The sequence below is a fragment of the Anomalospiza imberbis genome, chromosome Z (assembly GCF_031753505.1).
Source record: "Anomalospiza imberbis isolate Cuckoo-Finch-1a 21T00152 chromosome Z, ASM3175350v1, whole genome shotgun sequence".
In the NCBI taxonomy this organism is placed as follows: Eukaryota; Metazoa; Chordata; class Aves; order Passeriformes; family Viduidae; genus Anomalospiza; species Anomalospiza imberbis.
Genome location: NC_089721.1, coordinates 35527910 through 35547023, shown reverse-complemented (window position 1 = coordinate 35547023; position 19114 = coordinate 35527910). Strand labels below are relative to the sequence as shown.

Below are 19114 nucleotides of genomic sequence, written 5' to 3'. Positions count from 1 at the left end.
AATCCTGCAAAGATCCTCAAATTAAAAGAAATCTTACAATTGTCACACAGTTAGTGTCTGAGTGAGGAAAAAAACCCAAACTTATCCTTTCCAAGTACGTATCCACTATTATTGCTTGATTTTTTCTTGTAGAAAAATATTATTCAGCTGCCAACACTATTATTTTCAGAAGAGTGTTCCTTGAAAATCAAAGATAATTAAATACTCACCATTGCTTTTAAATGAGAAATATCAATGCTCCCATTTTTATCCACTTCAATTGGCTGAATCTTCATCCCTGCCATTTGTGCACTTGCTGGATTAGTACCATGAGCAGATTTAGGAATAAGGCAAACCTTGGAAGGGAAAGAAAAACAGAGCCTAAAGTATAACTAGTTTAAAAAATCTTAATGTTTTATGGTCTACACTCAGCTACAATTCATTATCAAATTTTGAAAAGAAATCCTGATGGTACCAGCAATTTGTCTCTTTTGCAGAACAATGCAACTAATTTTTTAAAGAAAATCCATTCAGGTATCAGCATTTCAGTACTCATTACCAAAGTTTCATTTGCTGCATAATCACATTTAGGGATGCAATTCCGGAATATTATTTCAGATACTCAAAATTTTGCCTCACCCCACTTTTTTTTAAAACACTAATTTTTTTTTACAGTTATCAGTCTCCATAGGTACAATGACTTGAAAGGAAAAACTGCCTTATTCCAAATTTCCACTACAATTTCTTCTGGCTTCTAAAGCTTTTTCTTCTCTATTCTGTTCAAAACAAAAATTTAGACCAAAAAAATTTGCTCTAGATGAGAAATTCAGAGCTACTTGCATGCCAGTTAGCTTTAAAAGAAAAAAAAGATAAGCACTTCTGCTTAAGTAAGGTAGGCTATAGATAGTCATAGAAAAATGGTGCATGTGTCAGGATATTTGCAGACATTTTTTAGTAATTCCATCCTTTCTAAAGACAATAAATATTTCTCAAAAAAAAAAAAAAAACCAAACCAAACAAACAAAACCCTGCAAAAACAACAAAAAAACCACCAAAAAACCCCACAAAAACCCAACCAAACAACTAATCAACAAAACAAACAAAAAAAATCTAAAATAATTTTCTTCTATTTTATTTTCCTAAGAAATTGCATGATGGCTCATGGAACTCTATATCCACAGTGATGCTGAGATAAATGTGACTACTTCAAAACACCAGAAACACAGAGATCCCAGTGCCAGTGCCAGGAAGAACTGTGCCACATCTGTACCCATTTTATCTGCATAGCTGAAATGTGAAGTGGCTCCAGATGGCCACCAAGGCCTGCTGGGTACAGACATCATTGATCACACAAAAAAGCAGGGATGTGAGCTGTCAGTTCATGTCCGTACTTTTTTCCCACAAGAGGGCACCAAATCCAAACACGGCCAACTAAGAGAGCCTTGAGCTGCTGGTTTAATCTCCAGCCTAGGAGAAAAAAACACTTCAGCTGAAAGGCCAACATTTTGTGGGCTTTCTTATTTTCTTAATCCTTTTTACTCTTTCCCAAGAGCACCATGATTTTCCTGTAACATTTTAAATCTGTAAAGTATGAGTAAAGTGCAAGCAGCCCCCAGGCTCTCCTGTGCAGTTCACCTCTGGGTATTTTCAGACCACAGAAGGATCCACAGACACTCAGAGAAGCCTAAGGGTCTTGCACAGAATAAGATAAATGGCAGATGACACACAGACAATCAGAAGGCAACTCTCCAAGGAATAAAATTTTAACTTTATTTCACTTCCCACTGAGTAAAACTACTCACAAAACAAAATTTGTAACTGTAAAGAGCAGTTGCCTTCAGATGTGGTCTGGATGCAATGAAGAAACAGAGAAGAAGACAACACTCACATTCAGCTTTAGATGGTTTCCTCACACAGAGGCTACAGTTCCCAGGAGGCCAGGATAGTGATGCTTCATTTTGAGAAGACAAATGAGTCCCAAAGCCAAGGATAAAATCAGGTTCAAAGGATATGTATTCTATTACACTAAGGACTTTTTTCCTTCTGTTTAAAGCCAACTGTATGGCTGTGTGAAAAAAAAAAGACCTAAGTAATCTCAGATTTCCAAGAAGTTTTTATGTGGTCCCAAAAAATGTTCCTAAACTAACTTCCAGTGGGTAAGTGGGAAGGTACATGTGGATAAGTATTTCATGAACACATATTAAAAGAAAAGAAAAATAGTTTTCACTGTATGGAAAGGTCATCCTAAAAGAATATTATAAATATCTATGCTGGTTCTCTAACATTTAAAATTACTCATAATTGTGTTTATAATGGAGACACACAGTGCAATGCCAAATATCCTGTTACTACAAAACCTCCCAGGTCACTAAAAGAACTGACTGCAGAGTTCAGAAAAGGACCCACAGTACTGAGGGGCAGCATTCAAAACAGTATATGTATACTGGAGGCAGACAGATCTAAAGTATGACACAAGAAAGCACATCTTAACAATCCACAACTGTGATCTTTAGCTTTGAACCTACTGCTACTAAAAAATCTCATTGTTTTAGTGGGAAAGAAAGCATTTGCATCAAAAACTAGAAAGGGAGTAAGAGGGAAAAAAGTAAAAGGAACACAAAATCTTTAAAGATAACTGAAGTTATAAAATAGGGTTTTTTTGAGAAGGATGGACAAATAACTAGAATCCAGCTAGGAAATGAGGATGGATAATAATATAATAAATAATCCCAGAATTAACACATGATATGTCAACTGTGAATATGGAACAACAGTTCATCTTTCAAGAGTGAGAGGGTGTCAGATGAAATTGTAAATATATCTTAATTTCCTTCCTTCCTGACTTCCCAACTTCCCATGGCTAACCACATGGCATGTTGCTTCGGAATTAAAATGCCATAAGCATGCCATAAGCATGACCTTTCCTGCTTTGCCCTCCTTCCCCTGAGCTTTTGTTGTTGAGCGTGCCGTTATATGGCACCAACATCCCTTTGGTCAGCCAGGGTCAGCTGTCCTGGCTGTGTCTCTCCGAGTATCTTGCTGACACCCAGCCTCCTTGTTGGGAAAAGACAGGGTCAGGACAGGGCAGTGGCATAGAAAGAAAGCTTTGACACTGTGAAAGCACTGTTCACCATTTGCCAAGAGACCCTTGTGTTATGAACAGTGTTTTGTCCACAATTCATGTGGAGAAAGTTTAGTCCACCCTAGAGAGACTCAGTACAACCACCCTTCCCTGTGTCATTCTCACTGTCTGTAAAAACTTTTAAGATGTTACCAAGGATCGTGGTGGGAAGCATAGAATACTGGAAGCCTATCAGAGGTGACAATACACGACCTAATTTCTGTCTAGGTGAGTCCCAGCTGCTGAATCAACTCTCCATTTCCCACTCAACCCTCTTCCCCACAGGAGTATAGACACTTACGGTTCTATGACGTTCTCCTTTGGCATTTAAATAAGCTTTGATTGCAGCCAAGCCTGCGTACTCTCCTTGGGCTCCACTTCAACAAGAACACAAACACTGTTACACAGCACACAAACCAGAAGTGCCACCTCTCTGACAGAACTTCAAAACTGTCCACCCCTAACCCTTTCCCATGACTTCAGGTAAATGTCAGCAAATTAAAAGGAGCACATTCCTAAAATAAAATTACAAATGGACATGCTTAAATTAACAGCTAGATGTAAAAGAAAAAAGTAGATGACAAAGATTATGCCATTTTATAAGTTTATACTATGATTTTAAATCCTTCTGGTGACTGAGTGGATCCACATTTCTGCACCTAGCAAGGGACTCTGTGCTTGATTACAGTGAGGCAAACTAATATCAAAATGCATACCAAAGTGGATATCATGAAACATAAAAGGTCTTTCAGTGACAGGCTTAGTGTAAAATAAGTCTTGCTTTTCATTTTGTATTAAAACTGCTAGTCTCCATAAACACGCTGCAGCAGTACTCATTAATCGCTGCTTTATTAATTTCAGTGAGCATACAGAACTTAGGCATTCTTCAGTCAAACCTAGTGCATTAACTACCAGTTTCAACAATTAAACACCTGGCAGCTCATACATGTTATTCCTATTCCAAATCTTTATTTTCAGTTCAGTTCATATGGGAAAATATTGAAAGAAATATAAAGACCAAATCATTAGACTTTCAGAAGAGATGAGACAAAATATGATACTGTAGTTTTTTTTTAAAAAAACAACTACTTAGAAATTTAATAATCTGGCATTCAAGAAAAAAAATATTTTAGAAAATTCTTCCATTTTTGGCTTGCACATTTTCTTTGGAGATAAGTTTTTGGAATCATGTCTCAAGACACTCAGAAAAAAAGTTCCTACCTATTCGGCTGGAAGGAGATTTTGTCATAGCCTGTAATCTCGCATAGGTCCTTCTCTAAATCCTTGAAAAGCTGCTGATACCCTTGAGCTTGATCCAGAGGAACAAAAGGGTGGATGTTGGCAAATTCTCTCCATGTAATAGGCTATTTAAAAAAACCAAACAAATATATAAAGAATGCTGTAACAAAATACTCTACAGACAACTCTGTTCTGTTAAACTCTGTGAAGCAAAGAAGTTGCCCTGTGGTCAATTTAAGTATCAAAAACCAAGTATGTTGATCTGCTGGAGGTTGGGAAGGCTCTACAGAGCGATCTGGACAGGCTGGATTGAAGAGGCTAAGGTCAGTCATGTGAGGTTCAGTAAGGTCTAATGTTAACTGATTTAATGTTAACCTTTTAGCTTTTTATTTTGGTAATCAGATTACACATAAAGATTTGGGGCATTATAAAAAGATTATCCCCAAAACTTAGAAGTAGCGTATAGAACACATTTGCCCCTTTTTCTTTGCTCTTTTTTTCCCTTCTCAACAGATCACAATGAAGCCTAGAAGACAAAAGGCTAATGCGTAAGTCTCAAACACTGATGGACAGATACCTGTAAAGCCAGACAAGGATTGTTGGTAAGAGCAGACTGTGTAAATGGGCTAGAAAGAACAGGATGCAGGTGGAGAAGGGGGCCACATGGAGGTGGAGGTAGAACAGTTTCCTGGGACAACAGTCCTTGTTCTGGCTTCTGTATGTACTCAGCACAACACAGTACAGCACAAGTGCACCAATGAGGTTGAGAAGAGGGCACGGACTGTTCACCAAAGGTTGATCCAGTGGGGGGAATCAATACCACCAAAAACCTCCAAAGCCCTCCAACCCATTTCCAGAAAGGCCTAGAAGAACTGTGCCTGGACTATGCATGATAATTAATTTGCATAGAGAGCAAGAAACTTATCTTCAGGCTTGGGAAAACTCATCCATAGAAAGGTAGAAACCTCAGTGCACATGAGCCTAAGACCCTAGACACACCATCAACACCCCTACAACTGCTTGAACGGAGGGTGTAGCCAGGTGGGGGTCGGACTCTTCCCAGGTAGTAACTGGTAATACAAGAGATTGAAGACTGGATATAAAGAAAAATGTATTCACAGAAGGGGATAACAAGCATTTGAACACCCTCCTTAAAGAACTGCCAAAGTCAAAAACCCTGAAAATGTTCATAAGATATGTAGATATGGTGATCAGGAACATGATTTAGTGATGGACTCAGCAGTGCCAGGTTAACAGCTGGACTTAATCTAAAGGGTGTTTTCCAATGTAAATGATTCTATGATTTTCAGTAACTATTTTTTAACATTAAGAATATGCTTAAAAATTCTTAATTTCTCTTACTACTTAGTTTCACCGACCCTTACATAGAGCTGGGATCACAGGGTAAACAGAGAGGAGTTTAAACCTGGAATAGTATTGGTTTCACTTAAAGTAAATATACAAGACATAAAACCATGACGGGAGAGACAGAAAACAGTGAGAGAAAGGGGATGAAGGAAACTAGTGAAAGATGAAAGTGAGAAGACAATAGGAAGAGAGCAAAGGAAGCTCATTCCAAGTCAAAAAGTCATTTGGTTATCAAATAGCCTGGCTAAAGCTCTGCTTCATGTGCTATCAGCTAGAAAAATGAAGATATCTGGAGACTCTTCAGCTGGGGAAAAGGGAATTATCCTATGAAATTGTAAACTGAAAAAGAAGCATGAATTGTCAGTCCCATATGACTCTTTCCATATTTCTGAGGATTTGATTTTAAGATCTGTAAAGCAGACAGAAGTTAGGTAATGCAACATTGCTTGAGGGAACAGGACTGTGATACCTAATTCCAAAAATTCTTTTCATCATTTTTTTCAAAATCGAGTCTTCAAGACCACATACTCTCCTACTGTTGTTGCAGTCCTACTTGTTCTTTTCAGAACATTTTCTTAGTGGAAAAGGGTGAGGGTGACTTCAGCTACCACTGAAACTGCCTCCTCAGCTGGAGTATTAGACCAAGAGGAGGCTTTACTTCTCTAGAATGACACTGGCTAGATAGTTTACTCATGTGGATATCAAGTGAGACAGTATGATTGCAACTTACTGTGAGTTCAGCTGAACTATTGAGCTTCATTGTGCAGGACCCCTAAAAATACAAACACACATCAGTATTTATTGAAATACATAAATACATAGGTAAGTACATAATTTTTGTCTTTTTTTTTTTTTTTGGTAAATACCTACCAAGGGAATCATGCTGTGAACAAGGGAAATATCTTTGTTTTCTAATCTTTTCATGTACCGCACGATGTTTGTCTCAGAGTGATAGCTAGAGAACACAAAACACAGTGTTAAGGCAAGCACATCAGCTGTACCAGCTGCTACAAAGGAAAAGAACACAAAAAACAAGTAAGACTGAGGATAGTTATTAATATATACTAAGTAGTTCTTTCTTTTCAAACTGGCACTTTAAGCTTGCTAATAGTAACACAGATGAAAAATGCTTATAATTATCTCAATAACACTATCAGTAAATATGGAATACAAGGATACCATGTCCTCAAATGGTAGATTGTACAATGCAGCAGATTAATAGAAAGACACATTCCCTCAGTGGTCACGACTATTGCTCTGCGCATTTAAAATGAGAGGATAACTAAAAAGGCTACTAAATATTTTATTTTAAAGTAACAAGTTACTGTATGAATCTAGGTACAAAACTGTCCTCAACTAACTCCACTGCTGGTTTTAAAAGGAGATATTTCATATTCCCTAAAAATAGCAAACATACATTCAGATTCCCTAAAAGTAGCAATCATACATGCACAAACCTGTTGAAAACCTGGTGTGTCAAGAATTTGGAAGTTCTCTTAAATGGGGTGCTAAGGATGCCTTTCGTTTCCTCACCCATACCTTCAGCAATTAGCTCCTTCAACAAAAAGAAATAGTCAAATATTTTAATGGATTTTTTTTTGTAGTCAACTTCCATTAGAACTAGCTTATGAACCAGTTCACCTCAGGATTTAGTCAGCTTTTGAGACAAAACCCACACCTTTAATATCATATGTATGTGTATGTACCTAGCAAGACAATAGTGATATATTAAAACTGGGTAGCTTTAATGTCTCAGTAGTCCTCATCTTGTAGATATTGCTGCTAAATGCTAATAACATGCAACAAAAATTCCAGTGAGGAAAGAAATAACTGACCCCATGTCCTAACCATCACAGAAGAAGTAATACCCTAAATGCAAGGTGTCCGAGCTGACCGAAAGATCTAAGCGTTGCAACCAGAAAATGGTATCATATAAATCCTTTATTTAACACTACCTCTTTATTTAAGAGAGGATCTGAAATTCTCAATATTTAACAAATGGTCATCATATAGGAACCCACTATACAAGACCATTTTTAGTTTTTGCTGAACTCTGAAAACATTCAGATAATTTAATCCACATGACCTATAATGTACTTACAGAAGAAGACTCGCAACCAAAAATCCATAATATGTCATCTAGATCTTTCTCATTTACAGTTTCATCAAGTGATACTCCAAGCTATGGATAAAAACACCAGTAATTACTCAAAGCTGTGTATTCTAGAGACATAGTACATTTGTTTTGGTCAAGAAAAGCTTTCCAGAAACACAAGAGGAAAAAAAAAAATCAGTCTACCCAACAATATGTAAACATACATAATTATAGCTATTTATTATATATAAATTTATTTATATAGCATTTTCCAGTTCATTCTTTTACCCTCCTAAACCATCCAAACTAGATGGCTCAGAAGCTTTGAGACTCATTACCTCCTTTCTAGTGTTTCTAAGTGTTTTCTACTTAATAGGAAAATTGCCCATTCTCCTTTGACACCCCTTCCCCCATTCCAATTTACAGAACATACTACACTTTGTGAAGACTCCTTAGTGCCAACCAAAATGTGGTTTAGATTTCAGTCTGCCTTCAAACACTGTCATAGGACCTGAATTCTGGATGTCACCTTGTATTTCATCATTAAATTTTTGAGCATCTCCACTCTACCCCTTAGTAGCATATTTAACATGAAAAAAAATTATATAATCCTTTTAATTGGCATAAAATGAAAACACAATCATTATTTCTGGAAGTTCAGTGTGTCACTTAACAAGTTCATTCCTTATATTATCTTTATACTTGATGGATATATCTGAGCAAATTACAAGATCTTAAATAATTTTGTTCTGTTTAGCACATGTAATGATTAGAAACTTAATGAAGAAAATGTCATACTACAAAATTTCTGAATTTATCAAAGGTTTAGAAAGTTGCTTACTCTGCCATCACTATAAATCCGAAAATTTATCTTTCTAAGAGCTGCCCTGTCCAAAACCTCTTTGACTGAGCATCCACACGTGATCGTCAAGGTATCAAAGAACAGATCATGATGTAGTTTATGACCAGCTCGCCTGAGACCTATAAAAAACAGTAAGTTAATTCTATTATATGCACACTGTATTGTTTGCTCAGGCGGCAGTTGCAGAGCAATACTATGTATCTCATAAATAAACGCTTTTACATTATAAAGCAAAATACACCCCTTGTGTAAAGAGCAGCAAAATTTTATTGAAATGTTACTGTGTATGAAATCAAAGTAAATCAGATTCAAACCTAAGTAATACTGCAGCTTGAGTCTAGGGAAGGTAATTCTGATACATCAAATCTGACACATATACAGCAGCAGAGTCGGTATTTGAATGCAATAAAGACAAAATAGTAAGATTGGAAAGATATTAATGTATATAAACTGTCACAGAGCTTGTTATGACAAAGTTTAGAGTCTTAGGGTTTTTCACAGTAGAAAGAGGTCTTCTGGCTAAATTAGCAAACAAAATATGGATGTTTCTTACAGTAATCCCTTGGTTCCAAACATTCCAGTTTTGTATAGCCCCTTCTGACAGCAGTGGTAGTATTATCAGTGAAAAAAAAAAAACCCTACCAGACCACATAGTCCAGATGCAATCATTATTTTCTGCTACAGATTTTGTGCTTTTCTTCAGCTGTAAAGCTTTGGGATTTCAATGTTTGTAGCAGGTATGACACTCCACCCAGTTTAATGGAAATGCTTCTATTGCATTAATATGATTTATTACTCTCTTTTGCTATGTTATTTATACCCTGTACAGATTTCTCTGTATAAACTAGGATGGTCCATCAAAAGAAGTAGATGCTGGCAAACAGCATCTAGGGACTTACTCTGTAGTCTTCCTGAGAAAACAGAAGTTAGTTCATTTCCTGAGAAAACAGAAGCAATGCCTGAAAGTTCCTATCACACAGACATCTAATTCTTGGATGCTATTACCAGAACTACACAAAACACATCAGCTGTGAATTTCATATTAAAATGGCCTCTCTCAAGTTGAGAGAACACACATCAGATGGACACCCCTGCCCCTGCCCTGTAAGTTTACTTAAAATGTGTTATTTCAGGGGTAAGGGTTTTAGAGCAGTTTCTGTGAACATTAAGTACGCACCTTCAGCCAAGATTAGAGCAGCATTGTGTACTCGTCTTGCAATATGCCTTAGTCCCTCAGACCCATGGTATATCCCAAACATGGCTGACATATTAGCCAGAAGTGCCTAGGATCCAAGTACAGTTAAGGACATTGTTATTCTGAGCAAAGACTACTTCATGTAAGTTTAGTGGAAAGTTTCTTTAGCACCCAGAGACAACCACATATCCTCAACTGATGCTATAGCTCCTCATGTATTGCCTACAAAATAAAAGGAGGGAAAGGCAAAATACTTTTATGAAACTGCAAGGCCTGATTATGAATTCAATGCTGTTTGAATGTAATTGTTTTAGCAATTAACATGTACTTAACTCCAACTACTATTCAATGCTGTTTGAAATGTAATTGTTTTAGCAATTAACATTTACTTAAATCCAACTACTGCAACAAAGATGTTTAAAGACTTTAAAGTCAAGCTAGTCTCACAGGTACCCATTGTTTAGGATGAGTACAAAAAAATACAGAGTATCTCCTGGATACTAAGTAATTAAACTTGTGTCAATAATAATCTCTTCTCAAAATCTGTCACAACATTAAGAGCAAGAGGAAGGCAATGATAAGAGCAAAAAAAGTTATGACCCTGTCTGGCTGGAGGTCTGTGGAAGTATGCTGAAGATAACTATTTTGGATACTTACTTATTTTCTTATGAAGATATTGCTTTGGAGATGTAGCATTCTTGCATCAAATTACATAGACAAAAATATAAGTTATGACAATTTGACTAATTAGTTTAACAAATTTAAAGTTTATTTCTTCTGCCTTGAATTGGAAATTTCAGATCATTGGAATTCCCTTCTACTTTATGAAGAGTTCTGTCTTGTATGTAACAAACACACCACTACTTGGTGGTGTTTATGCTACAAGACACACAGATTCATGACACTGCAAGAATTCAGGATTACTGTTAGGAAACAGATAGTAAAACTCTCTTTTCAAGCAGACCCCATTATTCAAATGACTCAAAACAAATTAACAAAGACCAGAATATTTTTATGTCCTTAATTTTTCTACTGAAGTCTCTCTAAAGTATAGGTAATTATTCAACTTGTTACTTTCTAGCCCTGAAAATAAAGTGTAAGTTACCTGTGCTGTGCAGATGTTGCTGGTAGCTTTATCCCTCCTGATATGCTGCTCTCGTGTTTGTAAAGCAAGCCGGTACACTTCCTTCCCACTTGCATCTCTAAGCCACAAGTGAAAATGTTGCTTCTGTTACTTTAAAATTACAGTTATTTATGACACAGGACTTTATGTATGCTAACCTGAAACTAGTTATCTATCCTCAGAGACAAAAAGGTGCTTGAGAGAACAAAGAATAAGTCAGGACAGTTGCAATACCAAACAGAGAAAGACTAAAGCACCTCGATCTCTGTTTATATCGTGGCTGGTCAGGTAGAGCACACAATGAAATTCTACACAAACTACAGGAAATTTGGTTATTTGCCTTAAAATTACACAGATTATTGCAGCTATTTTAACTGAAAAATAATATAAATTAAATATTCCTAAGCTTATTGATAACTCTGAATTTAGTTGTTTTGATTACTGAAGTACTTCTGGATAGCCTCTGTGACAAAGATATGTTGTCTTCCTGTGACAATTACTTTGCATTTCAATTATTACTAGTTTGACAAAGTACACAGTACATCAAAATGCACAGTACATCACTACCAGCAACTATTAGAAGCAGATTTTGCACACTATTTTTGTGCTTTGTTTAAGCATAATTATAATTTGAACTAGATTAAGTTCCATCTATATTATTTTAGAGGTTCACTGAATTTTCTTCTTCTTTCCATTTATGTTTTATAAGATTGGATGACAGAGAAAAAGTCAGTACAGAATATGGGAAGTAAGCTTGCAAAGCCTCCTGCCATCACAATGAATCCATCCTGCTTTTGGTTATCTCTTCATTCCACAATACCACGAGAACTATAGACAGTTCCACACAAATGGAATTCTTGAAGCTTGCTTCCTCAAAACTGAAGGCAACTTTTAGTCTCACAGTTTTTTAAAAAATTAGGGTGCTCAGTACAACACCATGGTCACCTGCTGTTCACAAAGGCTGCACAAGATGGTCATAGGGTATTTTTTATGGTTCCTTATGTATTGCTAGGATCTCTGAGGGGAGACTTTAGACAGGATATCAGGTAAAAGATTTTCAAAGAAAGTGTTCTAAAGCATTGAAACAGGCTGCCCAGGAAGCGACAGCATTACCATCCCTGGAATTGTTCAAAAAATGTGTGGATATGACACTACAGGACGTGGTTTAGTGGTGAACATTGTGGTAGGTTGATAGTTGGACTTGATGATCTTGAAGGTTCTTCTAACCTTAAGGATTCTAAGAGTCAATGACTTCAATCTTTACGTAATGGCAGAGGGAGCCCTTACCTTGTGACGCCCACCATTCTGCCCGGCATCATTCTCACTAGATTTTCCTTGACAGCAAAGAATGCTGCGTGGGGTCCTCCATAGCACAGCGGGACACCAAACCTCTGGGAGTTGCCCAGGACAACATCTACCCCAAACTCTCCAGGAGGCTTCAGAATACAGAGGGCCAGAAGGTCAGTAGCACAGCAAGCAAGAGTCTGAGAACAGAAATGCACAAAGCAGTCAGCATCTCTTCTAAATAAATGGTGTTTACATGGGAGGTAGGTTTTTTAATTTATTTTCAAACAGTTCCACATCACTTGCTGAAGTGCAATGCTTGTAATGCAATGTTTGTAATGGTTATGAATTGCATGTAACTGAGATAGTATCTCATTAACACTTAGTTTCTATGAATATGGCTGTTTGATGCGTCAGATTGATACATGTGTAACCAGTAAAATTTACCCCATTCTGATGGGCTCTTTCAACAAGTTCAGAGAAATCTTCGATCTTCCCTTCAGTGTCTGGATACTGAAATAACACTCCACTGACATCCTTTCCACTGAAATCCATCTCATGGGGTAATTTGAGCTCAGTAATAACACCTGTATAACTGGAAACAAAAACATGCAGAAGGTAAAATATTCAAACCACTTCCAACCTTGGAGTGATACTTCATAAAATGTTTTCATGGACGCATATATGACTTTTTTCTTTAACATACAGAGAGTTGAACATCTTTGCAGCACTAAACCCTGAGAAAGTTTCACATTATGGTATATAGTACTATATAGATATCACCATCAGAAATACAGAGCAAAGTAAACAGAGAATGCTTAAGATACAATTTATAGGAGAAATTAAATATTTTCTTTTTATTATATGTTTAGTCTCTTTTTAAACAGCTTTAATTTCTTTGCAGTTGTATTTGAATTAGAAGAAATGCCAAATAATAACAGACTTCTGCTTTTAGTTTGCAAAGAAAGCACAGGCCAGAAATGTTAGGTATATGGCAACAAGGCAGAAACAGAAAAGGATTCTGTGTAAGGGAAAAGATATGGTGGAAAATGGAGGAAAACATTACTTTGCTCTAGTTTGGACCACTGCTATAGTTTGAGGGTGGCATCGGGCATCTACATAGAACTTTCTCCTTTTGTTGTGTCTGTTAAAAAAAAGAAAAAGAAGATTTACACATCAATAATATATTGTTTTCCATGGAAATAAATTAGCTTATTTTCAATAAATGAATTTTCCTATGTAAAAAGGCAGTTGAAAATATTGGTTATTATAACCAGATTAAGTGTAATATTGAATGATGTTTCTGGCACATTTACAATAAGAAAGTTAATTTCAGACCCTCAAATGAGAATCATACATGACAAAAATTAAAACATATTATGAAACAGAACAGGGAGCTAATTTCAAAAGCCATGGGAATGGCTCCACACACACTCTTTTAAAGGAATACAACTGTGGCCTTTAATACAGATTTTTCAATGTTGCCCTGGATTTAAAAAAAAAAAAAAGAGCCATTCAAGTAGGTAAAGGGAGATGAAGAAGATGGGTCCCTGCTTACAGCAGTGGGGATAGAGCTAGGTGATCTTTAAAGGTCCCTTCCAACCCAAACCATTCTATGATTCTGGTAAGACAATTCCCTAGTTTTCTCTGGTAAGCAGAATTTTATGTCACACTGAGGCTTTGAACTAGTGAGTAGTTAGAAAATTATTTTTACACATACAGAACTATGATTGCACAGTCTCTGCTGTGTAATCACCTTCCTGATACACAGTTCTGCAGTGACCTTCAAGAATTCCTCATATTTCATTTGATTTGCAAATCCCTTTTACATGGCGCTACAACAGGCATCCACAAAAATAGATTTGGATATAGCAATAAAAGTTTCACTTTTAGCAACTTAGAATTATGTACTCCACACTTTTTTAATGCTTTATTTAATCACTGATGGAAAAACAATAATGCACATTTTCAACTTGCATGGCCGCAAGAGACTCAGGCCGCAGTCCATGAGATTATGTGATAAAAGGTCCTGTGCATCCCCCAGAGAGAGGCAATGGCAGGTGGGGGAGCCCAGATAACACCCTGTCCCTGCTCCTCCCAGGTGCTTCTCAGGGAAAATCAGCCCAACAGAGACCCATCTCTACAAGTGCAGAGGAGCAAAGAGCCTATTGCGCAGGTGGGAACTCCAATTCATTAACACAAACAGGCAGACCGTTTGGGTGCCTCCCCTCACTTGGCAAGCAGACATTATGGGATGCACGAGAAAAGTATTTGGGGATTGCAAACATGTCTTACTATGACATGTTTAGGGGGACAATAATACAGTTAAGTGATTCTGCGAGCAATAATTTTAGCAAAATAGGGGAGTAAGGGGACACATATAAATAGTTGGTTGCTGAAGTTCTTGCACCTAACTAGTGAAGTCTGTCCTCTCTTCTTGTTAAATGCCTGATTCCTTTCATGGGTAAGGGGACTCCATGTTCTCTGTGTGTGTGTGAGTGCCACTGGAATCAGGACACAAAGGATCTACATTTCCATAGTGCAGCAATTGAAATGACTGGAGGGAGTGGAATGGAGTGAGTACCAGCAACTGGAGCAGCACATCAGCCAATAGGGGCCCTTGTGTCTGTGGGGTATCAGTGGCAGCAGGTGTGTGTCTGCCAGTACCCAGGCTGGTATCCTAGGGTACTGGTATCCAACTAGACTCTTTCCAGTATGTCCATGTCTCTGTTGTACAGGGGAGGTGGGCATAGCACTGTGGGATGAGGACTCATCAGGGTGAGAGGGAGGGATCCCTCCCTGGAGTCCTGGTAGAACTCCTCCTTCCAGTGCAGCCCAGGAGATTGTTTGCCTATTGGCCACAAGTAAGTACACACTGCTGGATTGTGTTCAATCTGGTGTCACCCATACCCCCCAAAGGCCTTTTCAGAAAAGCTGCTTTCCAACCTGCCAGACACCATAATGTACCCCGTATGCCAGGGGCTGCTTCTCCCCCAGCTGCAGGACTTCGCAGTTCCCCTTGCTGACCATCACAAGGTTCCTGTCAACATTTTCTCCAGCCTGTCCAAGTCCCTCTGGAACGCACCATGACTCACTGGTCCATCATCTGACCCTCCAAGTTCTGCATCATCAGTTTGCTGAGGATACAGTCTGCCCCATCACGCAGATCATTAATTGGACCCAGTGTTGCCCTTGGCTTATAACTATCCTCCACCTAAAGTTCATGTCACTGGCAGGCATACCCTGGGCTGACATTCAGACAGTTTTCAATCTATCTCTCTCTCACCTCATCCAGACCATAATTTTTTGTTTCTCTGTGGAGATTTAAGGGGGACCCACTGCTCTCCCCTCCCAAGCCAGTCCTCAATTGTAGAAAGTCATCAGGTTGGTCAAACATAACCTCCCGCTGTCATGCTTGTGACTCCTTATCCCCTTCTTGTCCTTTACATGTCTGGAAATGGTTTCCAGGGCTAGCAGTTCCATCATCACTGAGGGATCAAGGTGAGACTGACTGGCTGGTAGTTCCCTGCATATTCATTCCTCCCTTCCTGGAGACAGGAGTGTCATTTGCTTTGCTCCACTGCTGAGGCACCTGTCCCAGTCACTGTGGTTGTTCAGACACAATCAAGGGTGGCCTCGTATTGGTATCAGGAGGCTCCCTCAGCAGCCACAGGTGTGGCACATCAGGACCTGCGTAGGTCCAGTTTGCTTAAGTGCTCTCTAGCCCAACCTTCCTCCAACAAGGGTGAGTCTTCCTTCCTCTAGAATGTCTCCTATGTCCTTAGTTTTCTGAAGGCCTTAAATGTCTGAGTTAAACATTTACATCAACACTAGGAACTTCTCTTGGGGCATGGCAACATAGATTCTAGTTGCTTAGTGAACTGCTCACAGTAAGAAGGCCACACTCAACTTTAATCCATTGCCTAGACAGAGGTAGATGCCTTCAAATTCCAAAATTACTTCCTGCTGTGATTTAACCACATTTTTAAACACAGTACCTGTGACATAATTGCATGGCTTCTGCAGCAGCTGTCCCTTCATCCAGCAAAGACGCGTTAGCCACATCCATTCCTGTGATATCACACACCATAGTCTGGTAATTTAGGAGGCTCTCCAGCCTGCCCTGGGACACCTCTGGCTGGTAAGGAGTATACTGGGTAACCCTGTCGGAAAAAAGTTCTGAGTTTGGGTCCAAGAAAATCAATGTGTAACAAAGTTATGGCAATGTATAATTGAACTGTGTCACAGAAAAAATAAATAGAAAAGTGTAATTCATTAATATGGAAATTTGTTAGAATACAGTTATCTTTAAACATTTTAATTTTTACCTTCTGGTGTTGACTTAACTTTTTACAGGACAAGAATTCTGTTTCTCCATTTTGAAAAGAGAAATTACTTTTAATACAGAGATGTGAAGGCATTATGGAGAAGCACAGAGTAAGTAGATGCTGAGTGTGGAAGAATTAAATCAAGTCACAATATTCAAAGGAGAATGTTTTGTTCAATCATATCTAGATATTGCCACAATTTTTCAATACTGTTTCTGAAGACCTTTATTTATCAAGTCCTCTCCACCCTTGTAAGAAGAAAAGCACTTCACATTTCACAGAATCAAGCTCAGAAGTATGCAACTCTTTGTGAAATGACAGTTTCCATATATGTTAGTGGAAGGAAGTCAGACCGATGTAAGTTTTATCTGTTGTCATTTGCTGAACAAGACAGTAGTGCAATATAAGCAACTCCTTAAAAAATACAAGAATCTAAGGGACATGCACTATTTTAACAGTCCAGAAAACAAAGCAGCATGGTCCAGGGATGAAAGGCAAAACCAGAGGTCAGACTCTCCTCTCTGCTGGAAATTTGGACACTAGATTACATAGTACTTCAGGACAGACTTTACGCCATATTGAATTTAGAGTAGCAGCCAGAAACAAGTGGTAAGTGCAAACACTTGTGGCCTCTGTTTTCTAGTGATGGAATAAAACAGCAGATTTTTGCTAAACGGGCAGTAGCAAGTCTTAGACTTTTGAAAAATGAAGTGAAGGTATAAGCTTTCCAGAAAGACTCCAGTATTTGGAAGCTCAAGTCGTGTAAAGTCAATAGAAGGTAAAAACCAAAGATCTTTTAAAAACAAGCTAAAGAACTTGGTATTGAGCAGGATGAGAGAAGCAACAAAATAGTAAGGTGAGAGGGAAAGTAGGAAAAAGTCTGAAGAGAATGCAAAATCTAGAAGAAGGGCATATTCAATATGTGAACTCAAAGTGTAATATATAATGCTAATGTATTGACTGTCTAATTCAATGAAACATCTGCTTGAATTATTCACATACACTACTCAGTACAGTAACAGAAAGCAATACCTATGTATAGAGTACATAAATCTTGATGATTTTCCCAAAACCTGTGGTTCTTTTCCCTTTTGACCAGTTCTAGCACTAAACTAATTATCATCATATAACTGCAGAGTTCCCAAGTGAGACTATGTCCCAGACTGCATGTAGCCTTGCTAGTCCTAATAGTATGGCTTTTTTTTTTCTCCACAGCAGCTAAACCCAGTGTTCAGTTTGCCAGATAAATTTTCAGTCTGGTAGTATTAAGATTTCTTTTCTCTATGGTCCCCCTGCCCACTCAGTTCTCACCAAGAAGAAAAGAGGGAATTATTACCAAAAAGAATTATTCCAAATGCCTTTGCATGAGCAATGACTTTTATTGATTAGTAGACAATTTCTCTGTACCTAAAGTTTTACAACTGTGCTTTCTCATTTTATTTCACCTAAGGGCCATTTCTTGTATCTTAATTTGCAGAAGGAATTAGAATTAGATTAACAAGAATTAAAACACTGTGATTAATTGAAATGCATTAGAGAACTCCTGTTCCACATAGCTGGGAAAGTACACTATATTACAAAATAAAATTAATGAAGCCTTATGATTTTGATGTTACAGTTTTGAATGGTCAACACAGTTGAACTAAAACAAATCAATTTCAGAAAGATGGAAAAAAAATCAACCAAGAAATCTTGAATTCCAGTATTGCCACAAATTACTATGAAGCTTAAAAGTTCCACAAATAAAGACACCTCTTATAGCATAAGCACACTTAATTAAATACTCCTTTTAAAAGGGTTTTTTGGCATTTTTTAAGCATCTACATATTTTAATTGAGTCTACTTCTCTACAAGTTCTTCAAATTAAACTAATTTAAAAGCAAACCCTGTAAAAGTAATATTGCACAGTATGTAGCTACTTTCAGAATGCAATGCTTTCATTACATTCTGAGTGTTACTAACTAAAAAGTTTAATAATTTACACTAGAGATGTGGAGACTGCAGGCATCCTTGGTACATGTTTGTATTCTTACACATTTAATGTCTGGGGGCAAAGGAATCAAGTAAGTTGAACTTTGTGAGACTTCTGGTTGCTCTAACAAATGCCAAGCAAAGCAAATACAAGTTATGTAAGGAACACAATAATCAGAAGCAATAAGCCTAAGCTTGTACTATTTCCCTTGGAGCTGCAACGTGAAGTGTGTCAGCATGGAAAGTGTTACACCCTCAGCAGGAATAAGTCTGATTTCTTAAACAGCTTCCATAAAGCCTGCATAGTTGTTTTAGCACACATGAACACACATATATATATTTTCTCTCCAACAAACATTTTAGCCTTCACTTCAGTCATCTAATAGTTTAGCTGTTAGCCATCTAGTTTGACTTTACTGGACAGTGCAAGATCATATTTATGGATAAACTCTCTCAGTTGTTTCATTAACACTATATAACTTGTTAGGATTGAAAAGTCTGCAGTTCATTATGTTCCACTTACTTTCTAGCTGTTCTTGTCTTTGCATC

The 19114-nt window shown here is 37.6% G+C and overlaps 1 protein-coding gene across 1 annotated transcript in view; it reads right to left on the bottom strand.

Moving 5' to 3' along the window:
- Window positions 1-19114, bottom strand: part of GLDC (glycine decarboxylase) — a 38991-nt gene that overhangs the window by 8373 nt on the left and 11504 nt on the right. Inside the window, exons 4-17 of the mRNA XM_068177572.1 lie at window positions 16265-16429; window positions 13333-13410; window positions 12714-12861; window positions 12270-12466; window positions 10965-11061; window positions 9842-9947; window positions 8644-8783; window positions 7809-7889; window positions 7165-7262; window positions 6578-6662; window positions 6438-6479; window positions 4322-4464; window positions 3402-3477; window positions 210-335 (exon numbers count right to left, since the gene is read on the bottom strand). Of these exons, the coding sequence (XP_068033673.1) occupies window positions 210-335; window positions 3402-3477; window positions 4322-4464; window positions 6438-6479; window positions 6578-6662; window positions 7165-7262; window positions 7809-7889; window positions 8644-8783; window positions 9842-9947; window positions 10965-11061; window positions 12270-12466; window positions 12714-12861; window positions 13333-13410; window positions 16265-16429 (1582 nt within the window). The remainder of the gene's footprint in view (window positions 1-209; window positions 336-3401; window positions 3478-4321; window positions 4465-6437; window positions 6480-6577; window positions 6663-7164; window positions 7263-7808; window positions 7890-8643; window positions 8784-9841; window positions 9948-10964; window positions 11062-12269; window positions 12467-12713; window positions 12862-13332; window positions 13411-16264; window positions 16430-19114) is intronic.